General features: G+C 40.3%; 1 protein-coding gene across 1 annotated transcript in view; it reads right to left on the reverse strand.

Annotated features, from left to right (window-relative positions):
• Nucleotides 1-8,390: 8,390 nt before the first annotated feature.
• Nucleotides 8,391-21,636, reverse strand: part of plrg1 (pleiotropic regulator 1) — a 36,984-nt gene continuing 23,738 nt past the window's right edge. The window contains exons 12-15 of the mRNA XM_060833092.1: nucleotides 16,058-16,166; nucleotides 13,542-13,681; nucleotides 12,821-13,014; nucleotides 8,391-10,651 (exon numbers count right to left, since the gene is read on the reverse strand). Of these exons, the coding sequence (XP_060689075.1) occupies nucleotides 10,592-10,651; nucleotides 12,821-13,014; nucleotides 13,542-13,681; nucleotides 16,058-16,166 (503 nt within the window). The 3' untranslated portion in view covers nucleotides 8,391-10,591. The remainder of the gene's footprint in view (nucleotides 10,652-12,820; nucleotides 13,015-13,541; nucleotides 13,682-16,057; nucleotides 16,167-21,636) is intronic.

A 21,636-nucleotide genomic window follows, 5' to 3' on the forward strand; every position in this document is an offset into this window, starting at 1 on the left:
AAGGAGGCAGTTCCCCACGTTGCAGACATGTGGTGAAAGCACAAGGTCTTCCAGTAGCACACGTGTAGGGTTCTCACTGAAAAAACAATATTCAGGGTGTGACCACGATCTGCTGACTACCTTCTGAGCGGTGAAATATATATGTGTGTACAGGCACTCATGAAATACTCATCATACCACGAACCGATCATTACTCCAGTGGCTGGCTCTATTGGCTGAGTGGCCCTTTTTGTTTCAAAGCAGTACCCTAAAGATCAAGATACTAATGGAACCTGTCTAATCTCAGCTATTCATGGGATTCCCAGTACTGCACATTCTGGGTTACTGAATGTGAGTGAGTTTCTGTGAAGGAATTCATCAAGGCCGAGTTGTTTATCAGGACAAGGTCTACAGAATGAAAGATGGTTTGTCAGATCTATGATACACGCCAAAGCATCTAGATGACTGTAAAATTACTTATTCCCACTCTGAGCCCAGCAGGCTGAACTGGCTGTTGTAACTTGTGAGGTTGATGACTGGTAGGAATTTTCTACCCCTTTGACTCAAGGTTTGCTCGGAATGCTGTGACTGAATGTTAGGCATTTTGGAACTGTGGGCTTGTTTGGCTCTAGCCAGTGCATCTTTGCAACAGACTATTCTCCAAATGGTTGGGAAAGGGGTGGCGAGGAGAATTACATCCACAACTTTAAGGCTTATTCAAAATCCAATTCTGTGAGAGGGGAATATGCAGACAGACATATTGTAGTTTGCTCATCTGGCATCCAGCTGTAAAGCCTGTACAGTGTGTGTAGCCAACAGTCCTGACTTTCACCATTGTTGTGTTCACAAATTAGATCACACTAGGCACAAAAAGGAACCCTTGCAGCAATTTCAGATTGATTTCATTCCCCACTCCTGCATCTACCACATATTAAGGGCAATTTCATTAAGTGGAAGCTATTCCCTATAAGGGAGCTCACTGTATTGTCGATTTCGAGGACCTTGGTTCAGGAAGCATTCTCTGAATGGGAGCAAATGCAGATGGTAGAGTGACTTCATGGTAACAGTCACTTCATAGCATGGGCAATTCAAGCTGCTTTAAGCTATTGGGGTGAGAAGACCAAAGGCACATTACACATAACCTCTAGTTTTTACGTTTCATGGAAAACATTAACCATAGCTTCACAAAAAATGCTCTGGGTTATTGACATCTTGAACTGGGCAGAAGGTGCCAGGTGAGATCACCAGTGCATGCAGTAGATTGGTGCCCAACCTTCCAGAGGCATAGGGTCACAGAGCCCAACCTTCCAGAGGCACAGGGTTACACAACTTACTGCTGGATTGTGACAAATGTTGCATTTCCTAGATCTCACAATCAGCAATATGAACTTGAGTCCTGATGAAGGGCGTTTGCCCAAAATATTGATTTTTCTGTTCCTTGGATGCTGCCTGACCAGCTGTGCTTTTCCAGCTGGAAGATCAGGTACAATCTGAAAGTATGCTAGAATCACTCTGCCAGGGGACATTACTTCACAGTGGACAAACCTAGACTTGTCAAAAGTGAGGACTGCAGATGCTGGAGATCAGAGTCAAGATTAGTGGCGGTGGAAAGCGTAGCAGGTCAGGCAGCATCCGAGGAGCAGGAATATTGAAGCTTTGGGCTAAAGCTCTTCATCAGGAGACTGGACTCATGTATAAGTATGCAATTAAGCTGCTCGCAAATACAGGTCTGAATGGCTATCATGGGTGATGCTTCCATAGGGGACACTTCAGATGATGACTCCTACCTTCATCTCATCAAGAACAAGCTTCCCAGTTGTTTACACACAAAGGTGGAATAATATGTCACAACCATATATCAGGAGCACTGATGTACAGATCTGGTCTGATCTATTTCCAATGGGATGTCTTAGAATGGATGTGCAGCTATTACTATTATGTTATTGTTAGTAATATAGTTGCTCATGGAAAAACAACTTTAAAGGATAGTATGAAAAGACAGATAATATGTCCATTTAAATGTGACATATTCCTGCTACCTGAACATCTTGTAGAGCCATTACAGAGGTAAAATCTTTAATTTTTAAGTACTTTGTAACCTTTCTCATTTCCCTTCTTTGACGTATATGTGTTCTGATCTATCCCCCTAGGTTTTGAATGTATTAATAAACTTTAATACCTTTTAATCCTGAAGAATTTGTTGTGGATCATTTACAATTGGACTTCACAAACAGGGTTTGGGACAACATACTTTCAGCTATTGTTTAAAAGGGATTTGTTAATAGTTATGGAGGGAAGTGGGGAACAGTGAATAAACAACAAATGTAATCTTTTGCTCTATTAAAATCTAGTGAAGTTGCAATGTAAGACTTAAGCTAAGCAGTGAAAAGAAGCAAGGGATATATAGATATATAGGGATATATAGGGATATAAAGCAATCCCACAACTAATGGATCAGATCTAAGTTCTATTTTGCCAATCCAGTTGTAAATGGTGATTGTCGTTTAAACAGAGGAAGAAGCTACATAAACATGCCCACTTTCAATAGTATGTCAGTCCAAAAGACTAGTCTGAAACATTTGAAATCTTCTTCAGTCAGAGATGGCAAATCAAACATTCCAGTCTTCAGCCAGTTTACATTGTATTACTGTGTACAGAAAATTACATCATCACACTTCCTTTCCAGGAATGTGCAACAAAATTAAACACTACATTTTACTAGTGTTGCTATTTGTACGTTTATAATGAAACTGAAATTCTTGCGATTTGATTCAATTGGGTGGATTTCACACCCTGCCGAATCCAAAAACAAATAGTGCAGGGACAGTGGCTAGGAGGACAAGTTCTAGGAGGGCAATGTAACTGCGGAAGTTGGACTGTTCCACATATTTAACAAACAGGCAGACATAGCTGGATCCCATGGGAGTGCCCACAGCTACCCTTTGGTTTGGAGAAGTGGGAGGATTGGAAGGAGAGGTTGTTGAGGGTGAGAACCAGTTTAGCCAGGCAGATGAGTGTCAATGGAAGGGTACTGGTTGGGAGGGCACAAGAGGAAGAAACAGAGGACGTGGAGACCTTCGTCATGGTGGATCGATGCATACAGGGACTGGATGTCCATGGTGAAGCGGAGGCGTTGGGGGCCAGCGAAATGAAAATCTTGAAGGAGGTGAAAGGCTTTGGTATGAACATAAGTGGGCAGTTCCTGGACTAAGGGGGATAGGACAGTGGTGAGGTAGGAAGAAATGAGTTCAGTGGGACAGACACAGGTTGAGACAATGGGTCGGCCAGGGAAGTCAGGTTTGTGAATCTTCGATAGGAGATAGAATTGGGTTCACAATGAGGTTGGAGGCCGTAGGTGGGAAATCCCCAGAGGTGATGAGTTTGTTGATGGTCTGGTGATGGGAGGTGAGGTCGTGATCAAGGGGTAGTAGGAGAAGGTGTCTGCAAGTTGGTGCCTGGCTTCAGTGGTGTAGAGTTCAGTGTGCCATATTACTGCTGTATTCCCCCTTGTCTGCAGGTTTGATGGTGAAGTTGGAGTTAGATCGGAGGGCTACGCATTGTAAGGGCAAGAGTTTGGAGTGGGTGAGGCAGTCAATGTCATGGCAGAGGTTAGAAATGCAGAGGTCAATGGTGGGTAACAGGTCAACACAGGGTATCCAGGTGAATGGGTGTGTTAGAGGCAGGAGAAGGGGTCCTCGGTGGGTGGCTAGGTATTGTGGTTAAAAAAATGGGCATGGAGGCAATGGCAATGTAGAAATGTTCAAGGTCAAGTGTGTCAAACTCATTAATCTGGGACCATAGAGGGATAAAGGTGAGGCCTTTACTGAGGACTAAACATTCGCCCTCTGAGGGGGAGGTCTGGGGGAATGGTGAACACACAGCAGGGCTGGGAGCTAGGACCTGGAGTGGGGCTGGAGTTAGGGGTGGGGCTGAGGCAGTTGCTTGAGTGGGTGTCATTATAGGGTCAGTAGTGACATCAACAACGGAAGTGATGCTCACAAAAGGGGCTGAAGTGGTGCTTAAGGCTGTGTTAATGGGGAGGACGTGGCGTCACGAGTGGCGAGGGCAATGTTTCGGTTAGGTACTCGGCTGGTGATGTCACTGGCAGCACAAGTGACATCGATGATAGAGCCTTCCAGCGGGGCAGAAGTGATTGCCGTGGTCGCAACTACTGGGACGGACGTGACATTTAAGGTAGGTATCACGTCTCTGCTGATGAAGCTTGTGGCGCCTGTGGATCCTGCAGCGGTAGCCTCGGCAGTCACAGAGGTGGTTGGGTGGACAGCGATCTCGGAGGGGGTGTGTTTGGCAGTGGCTGTGGGTGTCGGGGGCAGCAATGACATCATCGATCACTCCGCCTGTCGTTAGTCTTTTATGTCCGATGCAGTAGTTTGTTGAGTGCATGGATCATTCAGAGGATGTAGAAATGCAGGGGTCTGCTGCAGGTCTGGGGAAAGTGAGGCTCCGAGCTGGGGTAGGACTGACTGCAGATAAGAGTAGATGGCAGTGCATGGCTGCTAGCGTGGACTGGAGGATCCGGAAAGAGAATCGTTGTTGTAGATTTTGGATTTGTAATGTGTACTGGGTATCCTGTTCAGGTCCAAACTGGGTTGGTTTAAATGTGGTCCAGAGTCCACGTGGTATCAGGTGGTTCTATAGGCAGGTCCTGAGGAAGGAGATATGGCTGTGATCACAACTTCCCTTCCTATGTGGTTGACAATGCCTCCAGTGCATCTCCTCCACTTCACGCACAACCACCCTTGAACCCCACCCCTCCCAATGCAACAAGAACAGAATGCCCCCCCCCCACCCCCAGAGTCCTCTCCTTCCACACCAACCTCTGCATACAATGCATCATCCTCCCCCACCTCCAAATGGACCCATCACCAGAGATATATTTCCCTCCCTATCCCTATCAGCATTCCAGAGAGACTATTCCCTCCATGACTCCCTCATCAGATCCACGCCCCACTCCTGGCACCTTTCCCTGCCACCGCAGGATGTGCAAAACCTGCACCCACACCATTTCCCTCCCCTCTGGCTAAGGTCCCAAGAGATCCTTCCACATCAGTCAAAAATTTACCTGTACCTTTACCAATGTCATCTAATGCATCTATTGCACCCAGTGTGGTCTGCTCTACAACAGGGAGACAGGATGCATTCTTGCACATCGTTTCAGAGAACATCACTAGGAACCCAAGCCATCAATCCCACCTCCAAACCGTTGCCACCCGACACCTGGAGGAGGAATGCCTCATATTCCGCTTTGGTACCCTGCAACCACACGGGACATATATGGATTTCAACAGCTTCTTCATCTCCCCTCCCCACACATTATCCCAGTCCCAAGCCTCCAACTTGGCACCGCCCTCCGGACCCATCCATCACTGCTCCTTCAGACCTATCACCTTTTCCCTCACCTTCATCCATCTATCACTTTCCCAGCTACCTCCTCCCAACCCCACCCCCTCCCATCTATCTCTCAGCTCCGACCCACAAGCCTCATTCCTGAGGAAGGGCTTACGCCTGAAACATCGATTCTTCTGCTCCTCGGCTGCTGCCTGCTGTGCTTTTCCAGCACTAATTCTCGACTCTATAGTTTAAGCAGCCTGCTATTGAGCACATAATCTGATAGACTCTCCCTGGTGAGGGCAGAAGCTCTCTCTTTTAAAAAATACCCAAAAGAAAGGAAAATCCATCCCAATGAGAAATATGGCAGTCTACATCTTATAAAAACAGCCTTCAAAATTTCCATCGTCGCAGAAGATTGCTCTCTTATTAGACGAGACAACTGGTGGAGAGTTTTACCCGAGGGTCACAACCCTTCATGTGAGGGGAGAAGTTGAGAAGAGTCCTTTGTGGTGACTTCAGCCAGAATGGGAATTGAACTCACCCTGTTGGCAGCACTCTGTTACAAACTAGCTGTCCAGCAAACTGAGCTAACTTAAAAGAAATCTAAATGAGGAGTTTAATGTTTTTTGGGACACTATTTCTTAGTTCAGCATGCTATAGCACCGACCAGAGAAAAAGCAAGACTAGACCTGGTTTTGACCAATTAGACAGGTTAGTAATTAAACCTAACTGTGAAAGCACCCCTGGGTAGGAGCAAAATAATTCAATTTTACATACAATTTGTGGGAAAGAAATGTTGGTCCAAGTCTGCTATTTTCAAATTTAATAAGACCAATCATAAGTGTATGAAAGCAGCACCAATAAAAGTGAGCTAGCAATTTAGATTAAGGTCGAGCTTATTGTTGCATATCTGTTGTATGACTGATGTTGTCCACAGAACTGTGGAAGAGCAGAACTGTGGTGAAAACGTTACTGACAGATGGAATAAGGTGAGCGAATGCTGCAAGGCATTATGATATTTCTCACATAACTGTTTATAAATCAGATGTAACCACTAATGGTCTAGACCAGCATGTACAGCTCAATTCCAGGTGATAGGAAAGTGCGATGTGGAGAACGTATGGCTGAAGGGAGAAGAATTCTAATCACAGACATTAAGGCTGAGGCTCATATTTGAAAGATAAAGACATTTATAATCGAACAGGAACACATATCAGGACAGTGGCGCACCCAAAGTATGCTGTTCAAAATACTCGTCTGAACAATAGTCTATATGAGAATGGGCTTTCTTCCTGTTTTACCAAGATACAGCTAGGACACATTGAAATGGGTGCACCATGTTATGACCAGAATGAGGAGTGCACTGTTATTCTAGTACTATTATTCCATAGGTCAGAGCATACAATATTTTACCAACTCCCAATACGTTCAATCACATGCTTTCTTTAAATTAGACTTTGACAAGATCCAGTAACCAGGTATCTTTAATAAATGGTTTTATCAATTAATTATAAATAAACCAGCCAATGAAGATTCAGAGTCAGTTAATAGTTTGTAATATTAAAATATAAACATTGATCACTCTCTATAATCCAATACACACACACACACACACACACACACACAGTCGATAAAAGGAAATTTTTTTTATCCCCAACAGAATTTCACTTATAAATAAAATCACTCTGGCAAAAGATGGCTGTTCCAGAAGGAAAATGCAATTGGTGTAGAATGTTCCAAAGACCGTCATTCTGGAGTTCTTTCACATGCAGTCAATTCACTAACCATGTACGGTTGTCTCTGGGGGTCTTGGCAGACTCAGCTTGGAAACAAAATATTGAGAGGTGCTTTCAGTCACTCTTCCAGAAGAGCAATTAAGTTTCACCTGGCTCACTCTGCCAATCCATTTCAGATAGCTGGCTTTGTTCAAACTAATTTCAAATAATCAGACCTTCCAAGTTCAAAGCATTATTCAACCTGCCCCAACAAAGGACTCTAATGCAAAAAGCAATCACAAAGGTCATGATTTCCAAGAAACTTTCTCTAAAAATGTTTTAATGTCCTAAGGAGTTTCAGTCACCTATTTCCCAATCACTGGCCCCCAAATCAGTCCAGATTCTCAAAAAACTCAAAACATATCAATCTTCCATACAATACATCAAACTGAAGCCTTCAATGACAAATTAAATATCAGCCTGACTTCATAACATCCTGGACACAGTCACCAAGAGCAGGAAATGAACACATCAAGTTGAACTTGCACAGTGCTAGTACAATTAAAAAAGACACCACAACCACACATTAGATAACTGAATTTGAAATATTACTGTCTATATCAAGGGACAAGGAAAGGAGTATAAAGCTACAGCCCATAAGGACATTACCAGTGCAGCAAGAAAAGATGAGACACAGAAAATTATGTGCATGAATTTTCTCAGCACAGTGACCACCCAGAAACAAGGTCCCGTATGTGCATCTCAGTAACCAATCAATCTTAAGAGAGATCAGGGGCAAGGGACAACAGAGGAATACGATAAGACGGGGTGGTGAGAGGAAAATGTTAAGAGAAGGAAGAGGAAAAGGTGATGCAGATGTCAGAGATATGAGAAAGGGGTTAGAAAGACAGAGAGATAAGTTAGTAAGAGAGAAATTAAGAGAGATAGAGGCTGGAAAAAGTGGCGAGAGAATGTTTACGCGAGAGGATCAGAATGAGGCAAGATTGAGGATTAAGCAGTGAGAGTTTGGGAAGGGAGGAACAACAGAATGGGAAAGAATTGAGAGAATGAGATACAGTGGTAGAGAAGTAGTATGAGAGAAAGAGTAGGAAAGGAGGTAGTGACAGGTAAAATGGGAACGTGGGGTAGAGTACAAATATTCAACATTCTGTACCAAAATATTTTAAGAGAATCAAAGAAATTGATTCTTTTCACCTTTTCAAGGCAATCAGAATATGTTAAGACAAAGGGAATATGTTAATAACCGTTCTGAAACTCACTTAAATGTAATTAAATAAATTGATGTTGCCTTTCTAACAAGAATAATTCTTAAACTTTTATTATTACTGAAAGGGATTTTAATTTAGTGTACGTTACACTGCACCAACACAGGGCTCAAAATAAAGTCACCCAGATCTGAAAAATGATCACACCAGCTGAAATTGAATAATTAAAAATTACAATTTCTTCAAGTGTGTAAATGGCACACACCCCATCACACTAACTGCATCCGGGACTGCAGAAAATAGTCAGCAAATCCCTACTATAAAATATTCAATTAACAATGATAGAACAACTCATTTCAGTTCATATACTTGCTACCCAGAAAAATGCAACCATTACTCAAAAGATGTGTGCTAGATTCAAAGCTAAGGCCTACAAGTAAAAGTGTGCCAGTCAATTTACAACGGATTTCTATGAACAATTCCATATATATTCAATTGTAATGAACCAAGGAAAATGACCTCCGAACGGAAGACTCTTACTTTGTAAAGAATCTCGCAGAAACATTTATTGAAAACTATTCTTTGCTAGTGTCTTCATTACATAACCCCATAAACTTAACTAGGTAGCCAGAAGGGAAAAAATTTACCCTCACGCAAATATTGCCTATAAATCTTTTGGAATTGATTAACAACAGGTTAATCTTTCAGCAGCTCTAAATGTGATAATTTAACTATAGTGTCCCTCAATAATCCCTGCTTACCATCTCCCTCATAAATAGTTTCTACCTGTCTGGACCACAATTACCCCTTTTATCAAATTCTGTGTTGTGTATACAGTGTCATAACCAATCTAACAAATCCTAAATGAGTGGCCTTCTGAGTGCTGGTATTAAAGTCTGTTTCAATAATATGCTTGGAATAATCAGAGTCAGAGAGATGTACAGCAAGGGAACAGACCCTTCAGTCCAACTCGTGCATGCCAATCAGATATCCTAACCTAATCTAGTCCCATTTGCCAGCATTTGGTCCATATCACTCTAAACCCTTCCTATACATATAACCATTCAGATGCTTTTTAAATGCTGTACTTGTACCAGCCTCCTCCAATTCCTCTGGCAGCTGATTCCACACACTCGTCACCCTGTGTGTGAAAATGTTGCCCCTTAGATCCTTTTATATCTTTGATCTCTCACCCTAAACCTATGTCCTCCAGTTCTGGGCTCTCTCACCCTAGGGAAAAGACCTTGTCTATTTATCCTATCCATAGCCCTCATGATTCTATAAATCTCTATAAGGTCAATCCTCAGCCTTCAATGCTACAGGGAAAACAGCTCCAGCTTATTCAGCCTCTCCCTGTAGCTCAAACCCTCCAACCCTGGCAACACCCTTGTAAATCTTTTCTGAATCCTGTCAAGTTTCACAACATCTTTCCGATAGGAAGGAGACCAGAATTGCATGCAATATTCCAAAACTGGCCTAACCAATGTCCCGTTCAGCGCAACACGAACACCTTTTTAATTGTTGCTGGAATGATCCAGTCTTCACGAAACCTCTTCCAAGTTCAGAAAGTGATAAAACACATCAAAATTCTTTTAAGCTTTAAGAATGTAAAAGCAAATTTAATAGTGAGGTTGAAAAAAGTCATATTTGTACATATTTCTTGACAGCCCATGTCTCCTCAAAAGAAAAGTTTAAAGGTTATTTTGTAAATATCTTTGCAGAATTTGTTTCCATTGTAGAAACTGTGCCTGCTTTAACAGTATTTTTAAAAACTTTCTGACACTGCAGATTCAAGCAGTTCTTGGAATATCAACCAATCTTGGAACAGGATAGTTTAACCTTTCATCACTGACAAAGGTTTGTACAGTTTATCATAATGAAACACTGTACAACTGAATTACAAGTTTGAAACATTCTCCAGAATGTTAGCCATCTTTCAGTCAGAAGCAAAATTCCAATAAATTACATCTTGTAATATAAGTTTGCAGAAGGACACTGCAATAATATACTCATTGTATTATGGACTGACAACAAACTAGTTTGTACCTGTCACAATCTTTGCTTCATATTGGTGAAATGCTGCAAAAAGGCAAACACCTGTGTAATTTTTTTCTCATCAAAAAACATCTACCAATTATTCTCCTGGCAAAGTTGATAAAGCAACGTTGATCAGTGGTCCCAAGAGAAGTCTGCTTTTCAGCCAGTGAATGATTTCGAATTTGGAACAGAGTGCAGGTGACAATCTAAGGATGAGGGAAGATTACTTAAGAATTTTAAAATTCAGCACTAAGTCCAATAAGAATTTTAAATGAAAGTCACTTAGAATCTCTTCCGCTTGATGATCTCTGGTTTCCAGTTGACTGGATGAGTTTCTTCCGTCTAGGTTTAAAAAAAAAGAGAAAACATTATTTCTTTGCTAACTTTACTGCAGATAAATAATCTTTAGTTAAAATTTTGTAGACTATCTTTGCATTCCACCAAGAATCAATTCTTGGTCTCTCGTTTTTCTCATCTGGCTGCCATTACTTGTCAGTGTTGTGAAAATACAATGCTAAACATTGCTCAAGACACCTATCTCAATCACATTGCCCGTCTCTCGAGCCCTCCATTGTCTCTAAATTATCTGACTACTTGCACAACATGAGTATATCAGCAGAAATTTCCATCAACTAAGTATTGGAAAGGACAAAGCCAATTTCTTCACCTGCCAGTGTAAGTGCCTTTTCATAATTACTGAATCCTGATCCTTGGCAACTATCTGAGACTGAATGAGGTTATTCACAACCTATGAAGTATTTTGAGATGATCTTCTAGACGCTAAGACTAAAATACAGCATGTCAAGATTTGTCCAACCCATTACTGACAGAGTAAGCAGCACAAAATCTGCCACGTCAATGTAAATAATGATACTGCAAAGAAAATCAGAAAGTAAATCAAGCAATTAAAGTGTTAAGTGTATTTAAGCAGTATGAGAATTTAAAACATCTTCCATTGCTAGGTTCTCAGATAGTGCTGCTAATGGGGATGTGTAAGATGGCCCTAGTACCCTTCCTAATCTGGCACCTGTGAGTTTGTTTACTTTAAATGAGACTTCCAGCAAGAAGAGGTTATTATGATCCTCAAACACTCTTTGTGCCTACCAGATTTTAACAAAGCACAATAGCAGCCTGTTTTCTTCCAGCTGCAGAAACCCAAAGTATTTAAAAAAAACATATGAATACACAAGCGATATTTCAGTCACTTCATGGGGAATAAAAAATGCTCAAGTTCAAAATCACATATCCCCTTTAAAGGTTAAGATAAAGGCACTCCATATTATTTAGAAATTATACCAGATTAAGAATATAATTTTGTCCTATGTATTTGTTTGAATATTGAATTGTTTCTTAAGGTGTATTTAAAAATTGCATTTAATTTTAAAAATTAACCTCATCTTGCTATAATTACCTTCAGTTACTCTGATAAACATTACTTTGCAGGACCTAGTCAAACATTAGTGCAGCCTACATTCTTTTATTGATTTGACATCTCTCTCAGCTAAGGTTCTAGTTCTGTGATGAATTTGACTGGATTGGTTTACCATGCAATAGGATAAAACTGGCAGAACTATTAAAAATACATCTCAATAATTATAATTTCTTTCAAGTGCACATTATTCCATATTACTGAATTAGTTAGGCAATTTTTTTTTCATAACTGGGTTCCTCAAATTTATTAACATTTTAACTTAAGGCTCATCACATTTTTGATCACAATTTCCTCTTATCTTCAGTTATTTTCTGATTCATTAATGAGAAGGAGTCGTCACTTAGTGTTAAGACTGCAGAGCTATAGCCAGGGAATCTCTTGAAACGACTGCTCTTCCACACCAATAGAAGAGAATCCTACAACAATCTAACTACCCAATTCACCACTTACATGGAATCATTGTTGTGTGTGCAATGTTAATTCAAGAGTATCAGGCACAGCTCAGAAACAAGTTCATTTGGAAAAGAGGAAATTGGCACAAGACAGCCTTACAAGAAGGAAGAAGTAAAAATTGTGTCAAAGAAAAGACTCCACCTCAGAATTCATCTTTTGATTTTCAAAGTAAATTGTAGAAATTTGACATATTAAAATATAATCCAGATTGTAGTTCTGGAATTACATGGAATGAATTTTGTATATATCAACATTCGCAACATTACCTTTCTATTTTACTCTCGTTTGAGTGGAAAACACTCTTACACAAAAATGTACAAAGCCAAGCTTTTTATGTCTTTCCCAAAAACAATTTACAGATGTAGTATTACAGATATAATACCAAGCTAGATATAAATTAGTGCCATGGCAATTTTCAAAGCAAATTGAATAAGACGCCATTACAAATTTCACTACTAGGTAAAGTTTTTTTTTGAGACAAAAAATTGTAGACAAAATTGTAACCTGTATTCCCAACAGTTCCCAGTTATAATAAACCAGAGAAACAAACACAGAACTATGGTTTATTATCTTTTTTTGTAAAATCCTCTTTGTTGAATAAATAAATTATTAAGATCAATACATACCGCAGTGTCATCTTCTTTGTAGACTTTGATTGTTTTATCAGCCTCTGCTGTAAGTAATCTGCTTTCTGACTGGTCAAAGGTACATGCAAAAATTCCAGATTCACTGTCCAAGGAGCCTGGCTGCACAGCAGCATGTATTCGTTGGAAGTTGTACCCAGTTCTCCAGTCCCACAGGTGCATGGTACCATTATCAGCTGTTAATATAAATTTCACATAAAAATTGACCTGACATAAAACAGCTAAATGCAAAAAAATCCAAGGTTCTGATATTATATCTTTTGCCTGAAGTGTGATATGTTTTTATACAGGTGTTTTATAATAAATTTTGGAAGGACAATATTCTTCTTTGACAAATCAAAAGCTATCCCTTTAAATTGCTTGTCGAGCAATTGAGCATTGTTTCAAAGAAACATAGCAAATTCACAGTACAATGGGACAGATCTACTTTTGTTCACTGCAATTAAAACTAATGAAGTTCAATAACTTTTCTACAATTCATCTAACTACACATTTCATAAAGTACTGCAATTTATTAGGCTGCAATTTTAAGTAAAACTGAAATTTTAGTTGCATTTACATTGCTAACAAGGTAGATTATGTAAGGAAAAATATAAAGCCAAATGACTTCTCACTTGTATCTAAAATAACAAAAATTACCTAGAAATGAAATATTTATCCTGCTCAGCTCAATTTATCACTGTATTATTTCCTGATTGTTTACCTCCTGATATGAGCACACCATCCGAGTTGACAGCAAGCGTATTGATGATTGCATTATGTCCTGGAAGGTTCTGAATAAAAACACCATCTGGACATTTCCACTGTTTTATATTATCCGGAGAACCAGAAGCAAAAGTATATCTATGACATAAAAGAGTACTTTAATATTTGGCATGCAACAAATAATTAAAATAATAAGAATGAAGACAAAGAACTTCAATGTATGCACATCTTCCAATTATGTTTTTAAAAATCGTCCATATTTTAAAGAGATCACTATTTTAAAACTAACAGCAACTAATTCTATTAGTTTTAAAATAGTAGTGGAAAAGGATAAACCAGTTCTAAAAGTTGAAGTTCCAAACTGGAGGAAGGCCAAATTTGAAGGTATTAGGCAAGAACGTTCAAACGCTGTTTGGGGGCGGATGCTCACAGGCAAAAGGGATGGCTAGAAAATGGAAAACCTTCAGAAATGAGATAATGGGATTCCAGCGATAATATATTCCTGTTAGGGTGAAAGGCAAGGCTGGTAGGTGTAAGGAATGCTGGATGATGAGAGAAATTGAGGTTTTGGTAAAGAAAAAGATGGAAGCACACAGCAGGTACAGACAGCAGAGATCAAGTGAATCCTTAGAAGATTATAAGGCAGTAGGAGTATACTAAAGGAGGGTAAAAAGGGGACATGAGATAGCTTTGGCAAATAGAGTTAAGAAGAATCCAAAGGGATTCTATAAATGCATTAAGGACAAAAGGGTAACCAGGGAGAGAATAGGGCCCCTCAAAGATCAGCATGGCAGCCTGTGTGTGGAAATGGGGGAGATGCTAAACTAGTATTTGATCAGTGTTTACTGTGGAGAAGGACATAGAAGTCACAGAATGTGGGTAAATAGATGGCGACATCTTGAATAATGACCAGATTACAGAGGCGTGTGCTGGATGTCTTAAAATGCATAAAGGTGGATAAATCTCCAGGACCTGATAAGATGCACTCTAGAACTCTAGGAAACCCTGGAAAGCTAGGGAAATGATTGCTGGGCCCCTTGCTGAGATACTTGTATCATTAATAGTCACAGGTTAGCTGCCAGAAGACTGAAAGTTGGCTAACGTAGTGCCACTATTTAAAAAGGTGGTAACGAAAAGCCAGGGAACTATAGATTGGTGAGCCCTACATCAGTTGTTGGAGGAAGTCTTGAGGGACAGGAGTTACATGTATTTGGAAAGGCAAGGACTGATTAGGGAAAGTCAACATGGTTTGTATGTGGGAAATCATGTCTCACAAACTTGATCAAGTTTTTTTAAGAAGTTACAAAAAGCATTGATGAGGGCAGAGTGGTGGACGTGATCTGCATGGACTTCAGCAAGGTGTTCGACAAGGTTCCTCATGGTAGACTGGGTAGCAAGGTTAGGTCACATGAAATACAGGGAGAACTAATTACTTAGATACAGAACTGGCTCAAACATAGAAGACAGAGGGTGGTGGAAGAGGGTTCCTTTTCAGACTGGAGGCCTCTGACCAGTGGAGTGCCACAAGAATCAGTGCTGGGTCCACTGCTTTTCATCATTTATATAAATGATTTGGATGTGAACACAGGAGGTATAGTTAGTAAATTTGCAAATGATCCCAAAATTGGAGGTGTAGTGGACAGCGAAGGAGGTTAGCTCAGACAATAATGGGATCTTGATCAGATGGGCCAATGAGCTGAGAAGTGCCATGGGCAGATGGAGTTTAATATAGATAATTGTGACGTGCTGCGTTTTGGAAAGGCATATCAGGGCAGGACTTATGCACTAAATGGTAAGGTCCTTGGGAGTTCAGGTTCAGAGTTCCTTAAAAGTGGAGTCTCGGGTTGATAGGATAGTGAAGACAACATTTGGTGTGCTTTCCTTTATTGATCAGAGTATCGAGTTGGGAGGTCATGTTGTAGCTGTACAGGACATTGGTTAGGCCACTTTTGGAATAGTGTGTGTAATTCTAGCCTTCCTACTATCGGAAGAATGTTGTGAAACTTGAAAGGGTTCAGGAAAGATTTACAAGGATGTTGCCCGGATTGGAGGGTTTGAGCTATAGGGAGAGGCTGAATAGGCTGGGACCATTTTCCCTAGCATGTTGGAGACTGAGGGGTGACCTTATAGAGGTTTATAAAATCATGAGGGGCATAGTTAGGGTAAATAGGCAAGGTCTTTTCCCTTGGATGGGAGAGTCCAGAACTAAAGGGTTAGGGTGAGGGGGAAAATTTTAAATGGGATCTAAGGGGCAACCTTTTCATGCAAAGGGTGGTACGTGTATGGAATAAGCTGCCAAGTGGTGGAGGCTGGTACAATTTCAGCATGGATAGGTACATGAATAGGAAGCGTTTAGAGGGATATGGGCCATGTGCTGGCAAATGGGACTAGATTAGGTTAGGATATCCAGTTGGCATGAATGAGTTGGAATGAAGGGTCTGTTTCCGTGCTGTACCTCTCTGACTCTATGACTTCTAACAGTATATTGAAGGAACGCATTATCTTTAGACATACTGTCTTGGATGCAGAATGAGAGAACGAACAGACTTCTTGTGATTGGTTAATGTAACTCTAGTTTTCCCTGCTACCAAGTCCCAGAGTCGTATGGTTGTGTCATGACTTCCTAAAAGAAATAAAAAAGAACTTATTGTAGCATTCGAACAGTTACAAAAATACAAGGGTATTCAAGGAGCTTAAAATAGTCAAAATAAACTAAGATGTAATTTATCTTACCGCAGCATAAAAGTTTGCTCATTAGATATGCTCATTGAATATCTGACTTGTATAGTTTTTAATAAATATAGCTTTCCATAATCAAAAAGAACAAGATGGGTTGGTGGTGTATGTCATAAGGGACACTTGTCTGTCTGGTTTATTATAAACCGTTTGTTAACTGAAACAAACTTTCATAAAATAGACCTTGGAGAATTCAATTTAGTTTCAAAATCCTTTGGAAAAAGCAAAGATACTCTCCAACCTTTAGAGGGTAAGGAGAACAATTTTCTAGAATGACTATAATACACTAAAGACAGATTAGGAAATTCAGCAAAGTGCACAATAAATATAATATTTCCAATGGTTAAGTACATAAAATTTTTAAAAGCCCAGTCAAATATAAATTTTTAAAAGTAAACTGATTTATTTTACTAAATCTATAGATAAATTAAATCACATTATCAAAATTGTAACTTATGCCATGATTGGGAATTAAAAATTTAAAGTATGCCAAAAATGCACTAGCTTAAGTTTGTTTTAGAGGTCATTTTGAAATTTTATTGGTTTAATAATAAAAAACAATAGCAGCATGTTGGCATTTCCAGACACTGCCCATACCAGACATGCATGTAAAAGCAGTACTTTCAAATTGACAGTGAATTAGTTTGTGGACAGAAAGTACACAATCAACGCACGACACATAAATTAACATACAGCTGTTATCCTATACTTTTGCTTAACAGGAGTCAATGATATTAATCGGGTCAGTCTCAGATACTCCATTAAATTCCAGTGGTATTTATTCTCTCAGTGGTCAAGAGGATGCTGGGCTCATATTGTCCAACAGCATAATCTGGAATGCAACCGTAGCACCCTTCAACATCTATACTGGACATTCTGCCCAACATATATGTCCCCACCTACACTTCTCCAAATTTTCCAAAATGTGGACTAAATACACTTTGCTAATTGGTGTCAGTTGTCCAATCAGTAAACTCAAAATACTGCAGCTCAAAGTATCATACTGAACTCAGCACTTTTACTATATTTCATTCTTTACAGATGCTGCCAGACCTGCTGAGTTTCTCTAACATTTTGTTTTAATGTAAGAAACTAATAAGTTGATTGTACACACAAATTAATGTGCATAGCGGATAATATCAAAATTTGTTCAGCTTTAACCCTCTCCTTAGGAGAGCGACACAGTGGCACAGTGGTTAGCACTGCTGCCTCACAGCGCCAGAGACCTGGGTTCAATTCCCTCCTCAGGCGAATGTGTGTGTGGAGTTTGCACACAGTGTCTGCGTGGGTTTCCTTCGGGTGCTCCGGTTTCCTCCCACAGTCCAAAAATGTGCAGGTTAGGTGAATTCGCCGTGCGAAATTGCCCGTAGTGTTAGGTGTAGGGGAATGAGTCTGCGTGGGTTGCAGGTCGGTGTGAACTTGTTGGGCCAAAGGGCCTGTTTCTACACTGTAAGTAATATAATATAATCAAAATACACCATATTGCATACTTTTTTTTAGTAGTAATCTGAATTTTCCTCAACTACTCCTAGCCAGGTCAGAGCTTAGTTAAATAGGAACGGGAGTGGGCTGTTTAGCTTATCAAGCCTGTTCCACCATTTAATGAAATCATGGCTGATCCTTTGGCCCATTTCCTTCAATAGCTTTGCTTAACAAAAAAACTTATCAATCTCAGATTTAAATCTAAAATTGAACTAGCATCAATTGCTGTTTCTGTTCCAAACCTTTATTACCCTTTATGAGCTTTGCAACATCTCTCCTGAATGGTCTGGCCCTAAATCTCACACTGAGTCCCCTAGATCTAGAACCTCTAACATGTGGAAATAGTTAATCATAATCTACTATGCCTTTTCCTGGTAATATCTGTATCCTAATATCAGATCAGCCTTAACCTTCTAAATTCTACAGAATTTGGTTGTATAATCTTTATTCATAACTTGACTCCTGAAGTCCAGGCATCAATCTTGTAAACCTAGGCTATACTTCTTCCAAGGCAATATATCCTTCCCAAGATGTGCTCTCAGTACTTCAAGTGGGGTTCAACCACGGTTTTATATGACTGCCGCATAACATCTGCACCCTTATATTCCAATCTTCTAGATATCAAGGCCAGAAACCATTAGCCTTCTTGACTATTTTCTGCACCTGTTTATGTCATTTTAAAAACTGATGCACCAGAACCCCCTAGTCTCTTTGGAAATTCATTGCATTTAATTTCATACGATCTAGAAAGTACCCTGATCGATCCTTTGTTGGTCTGAAATGATAACTTCACACTTGTTTACGCTGAACTCCACCTGCCACAATTTTGCCCATTTATTGAATCTATCAATATCCTTTGATAACTTCATGCCATCATCTGAACCCTCAACAATGTCACCTAACTTTGTCTCATCAGAAATTTGGACATATGATAGACAAGGTCATTATCAATGTCGTTCATAATAATGTGAATAATTGAGGCCCTAACACAGATTCTGTAGGACACCACTAGTCACACCCTGTCAACGACCTCAAGTTAAGCAAAGTCATTCCAACTAAGCTAAGCTCTATTCCCAAATTCAACTGAATGAACATCAATGTCCTTCAATCCTCTTAGCCGTTTCCTTGTGAAGTGAGCAGAGTTATTTCCCCAGGTGCTTCCTTCTTCAAGGATTCATCAGTAGGTTCAATAATCAGATTAGCTATTTCCCTCTCAAAACGTTACTAACATAACTGACTACTGCACATGCAAAATTAAATCACAAGAGAATTAATTAATGGTAGCTGGGAGCAAGGCAAGATAATACAAAACAAAAATATTGTGGTTGCTAGAAATTATGAAATAAAAACAGAAATGCTGGCAAAACTAAGAAGATCAAATAGTATCTCAGCATTTCAGGAGTGGAGAAGTTTGAGCAACTCATAATTGGAGTAACCTCCACTGTTTTCCTATTCCCCACCAATGCCGGTCATCCCCCCGTCTCTCTTTGTACACGTTTGCTTACAGATTTGTACTGATATTAACCTCTAGGATACATAAGGTTCCGAGGGCATAAGGTTCGTGAACTGAAGGCTGCTCTTTCCTTTTACTATAGAAATCTCTATTTAACTCAGTCTAAATTTACTTCAACAGTAGCTACACCCCACCAAATCTCTTAACCTTCACTTCTCTCTGCCCTTTTTCTTTGATTTTTCCCCTTGCCATATATGCACATTCTGCTCCAACTTTCCAGATTCTAACGATGAAAGATGTATCCTTAGCAAACGCCTCAGATTCATCCACTTATATTCCAACCTAAATCAATGGTACACTGCATGATGCTGACTATTTCTTCCATTGTTTGCGCTTCCATTTCTACTTCTGTCATCCTGGCAGACAGAAAGTCCTTTTATCCCTGTCCAGTTTTCTCCATCTACCTGGATCCCTCACACACACAACCTTTTCATTGAGAGCTGTCAGTGTGATACTAGCCATCTCAATTTATCTGCTCTTCCTCAGTCATACTATTGTCTCCCTGTGAGCTTGCTGAACTTTGTTCTCTCAAGTTCAACTCAAATGCAGTCATCAAGCCTGCCGGTGCTGTTGTCCAGCAAATCAACTTCCTCTCTACAGACGCAGAATGCTAATTCTCCCATATTTCCTCCTACCTTGTGCTGAACCAAACCACCACCGACAGACATCAGGTCTGTCACTGGCCTCAGCTCTTCCAGTGATCTTCTCTTCATGGCCCTCAGCTTTAGTCACGCAGCAGCTGACTTCTACTTATCCCAAAATGAACAACAGGATCGCCTTTTTGTGATGGTCCATTCCTGCCCCACTGTACCGATTTTTATTTTGGCCATTTTCTTGGAGTCCTTGTCGCTGTTACAGCTTTAAATTTCCTGGTCCTGCCAGATGCCTTTTTAGCATGGATGTTCAAGTCAACAAAAATTTCATGCCCCACTTGGATAGTCTCAGGATTTTCTATTTCTGCTTGAATGGAAGAGGTTCAAACAATCTACATCCACCAAATCCTCCTCCACTTTGAACAACTTCCTCAAGTGCACTCATTTCCACCAATACAAGGTGTTGCTATGAGCATCTGTAAGGGCCCTAGCTCTGCCGATCTTTTCGCAAAATATGTGGAAATACCTTTCTCCAGTTCTACCCAGGCCTGCCTCCTCAACTCTTTTTTTAAAAATGTTATTAATTGCTTTGGATTCATTTCCTGCTCTCATTCTGAAGAGGAAATTTGAAGAAACTTCTGTGTCCGATCTATAACCTCCTGTCACTTTCACATGGTCTACCTTAAACTCTTCTCTTCCTTGACTTTTTCTGTCTCCATTTCCATCAATGAATAATCACTATTAATCCACTCATTCCCCCAACTAGTTCAACTACTTTATGGAAAAGTGACAGCTTAGTGGTATTATTGCTGGACTGTTAATTCTGAAAGCCAGGTAGTATTCTGGGGACTTGTATTCAAATTCCACCATGGCAGATCGGGGAGTTTGAATCCAATAAAAAATATGGAATTATGAGTCAAATGATGACTATGAAACTAATGTCAACTGTCAGAAAACCCCATCTGGTTCACTAATATCCTTAACACAAGGAAACTGCTATCCTTATCTAGTTTGGTCCACGTGTGGTTCCAGACCCACAGTAATGTGGGTGACCCTCTGGGCAGTTAGGGATGGGCAATAAATTCTGGCTTAGACTGCACCACCTTCATCCTGTAAATGAATTTAAAAGCCTGGATTCCTTTATGTATAAATTTGCGCCTCAGTTTCTCTATCGTTATTATGTTGCGACCTTTCACATCAGAGTTGCCTTCTTGCTCAACTGAGGGCTCCCTCACAAGGAGCAGCATAATGGCACAGCAGTTAGCACTGGTGCCTCACAGTGTCAGGGATCTGGGTTCCATTCCAACCTTGGACAACTATCTAGATGGAGTTGCCATGTTCTCTCATTGTCTGAGCAGGTTTCTTCCAGGTGTTCCTGTTTCCTCCCACAGTCCAAAGATGTGCATTGCCCCATGGTGTCCAGGGATGCCAAGATTATGTGGGTCAGTCATGGTAAAAACCCCATTTTACAGGGTTGCGGTAGAGGATTGGGTCTGGGTGGGATATGCTTCAGAGGGTAAGTGTAGACTCAATGGGCTAAATGGCCACTCTCTGTACTGTAGGGATTCTCTGAACCACCTACAAGGCTCCTAAAACCCAGGTACACCTTTTATTCCTCACAGACCAATAACAAACTTCGCTTTACCCTCCAACACCATTGTCCAAATTCAGTTGACTATCCTTCACTATTTCCATCACTTCCAGCACGATGCCACCACTAAACACATCTTTCCCTGTTCTCCCCTTCCAGCATTCAGAAGGGATCCCTA

This window comes from Hemiscyllium ocellatum, chromosome 1, assembly GCF_020745735.1.
Source record: "Hemiscyllium ocellatum isolate sHemOce1 chromosome 1, sHemOce1.pat.X.cur, whole genome shotgun sequence".
In the NCBI taxonomy this organism is placed as follows: Eukaryota; Metazoa; Chordata; class Chondrichthyes; order Orectolobiformes; family Hemiscylliidae; genus Hemiscyllium; species Hemiscyllium ocellatum.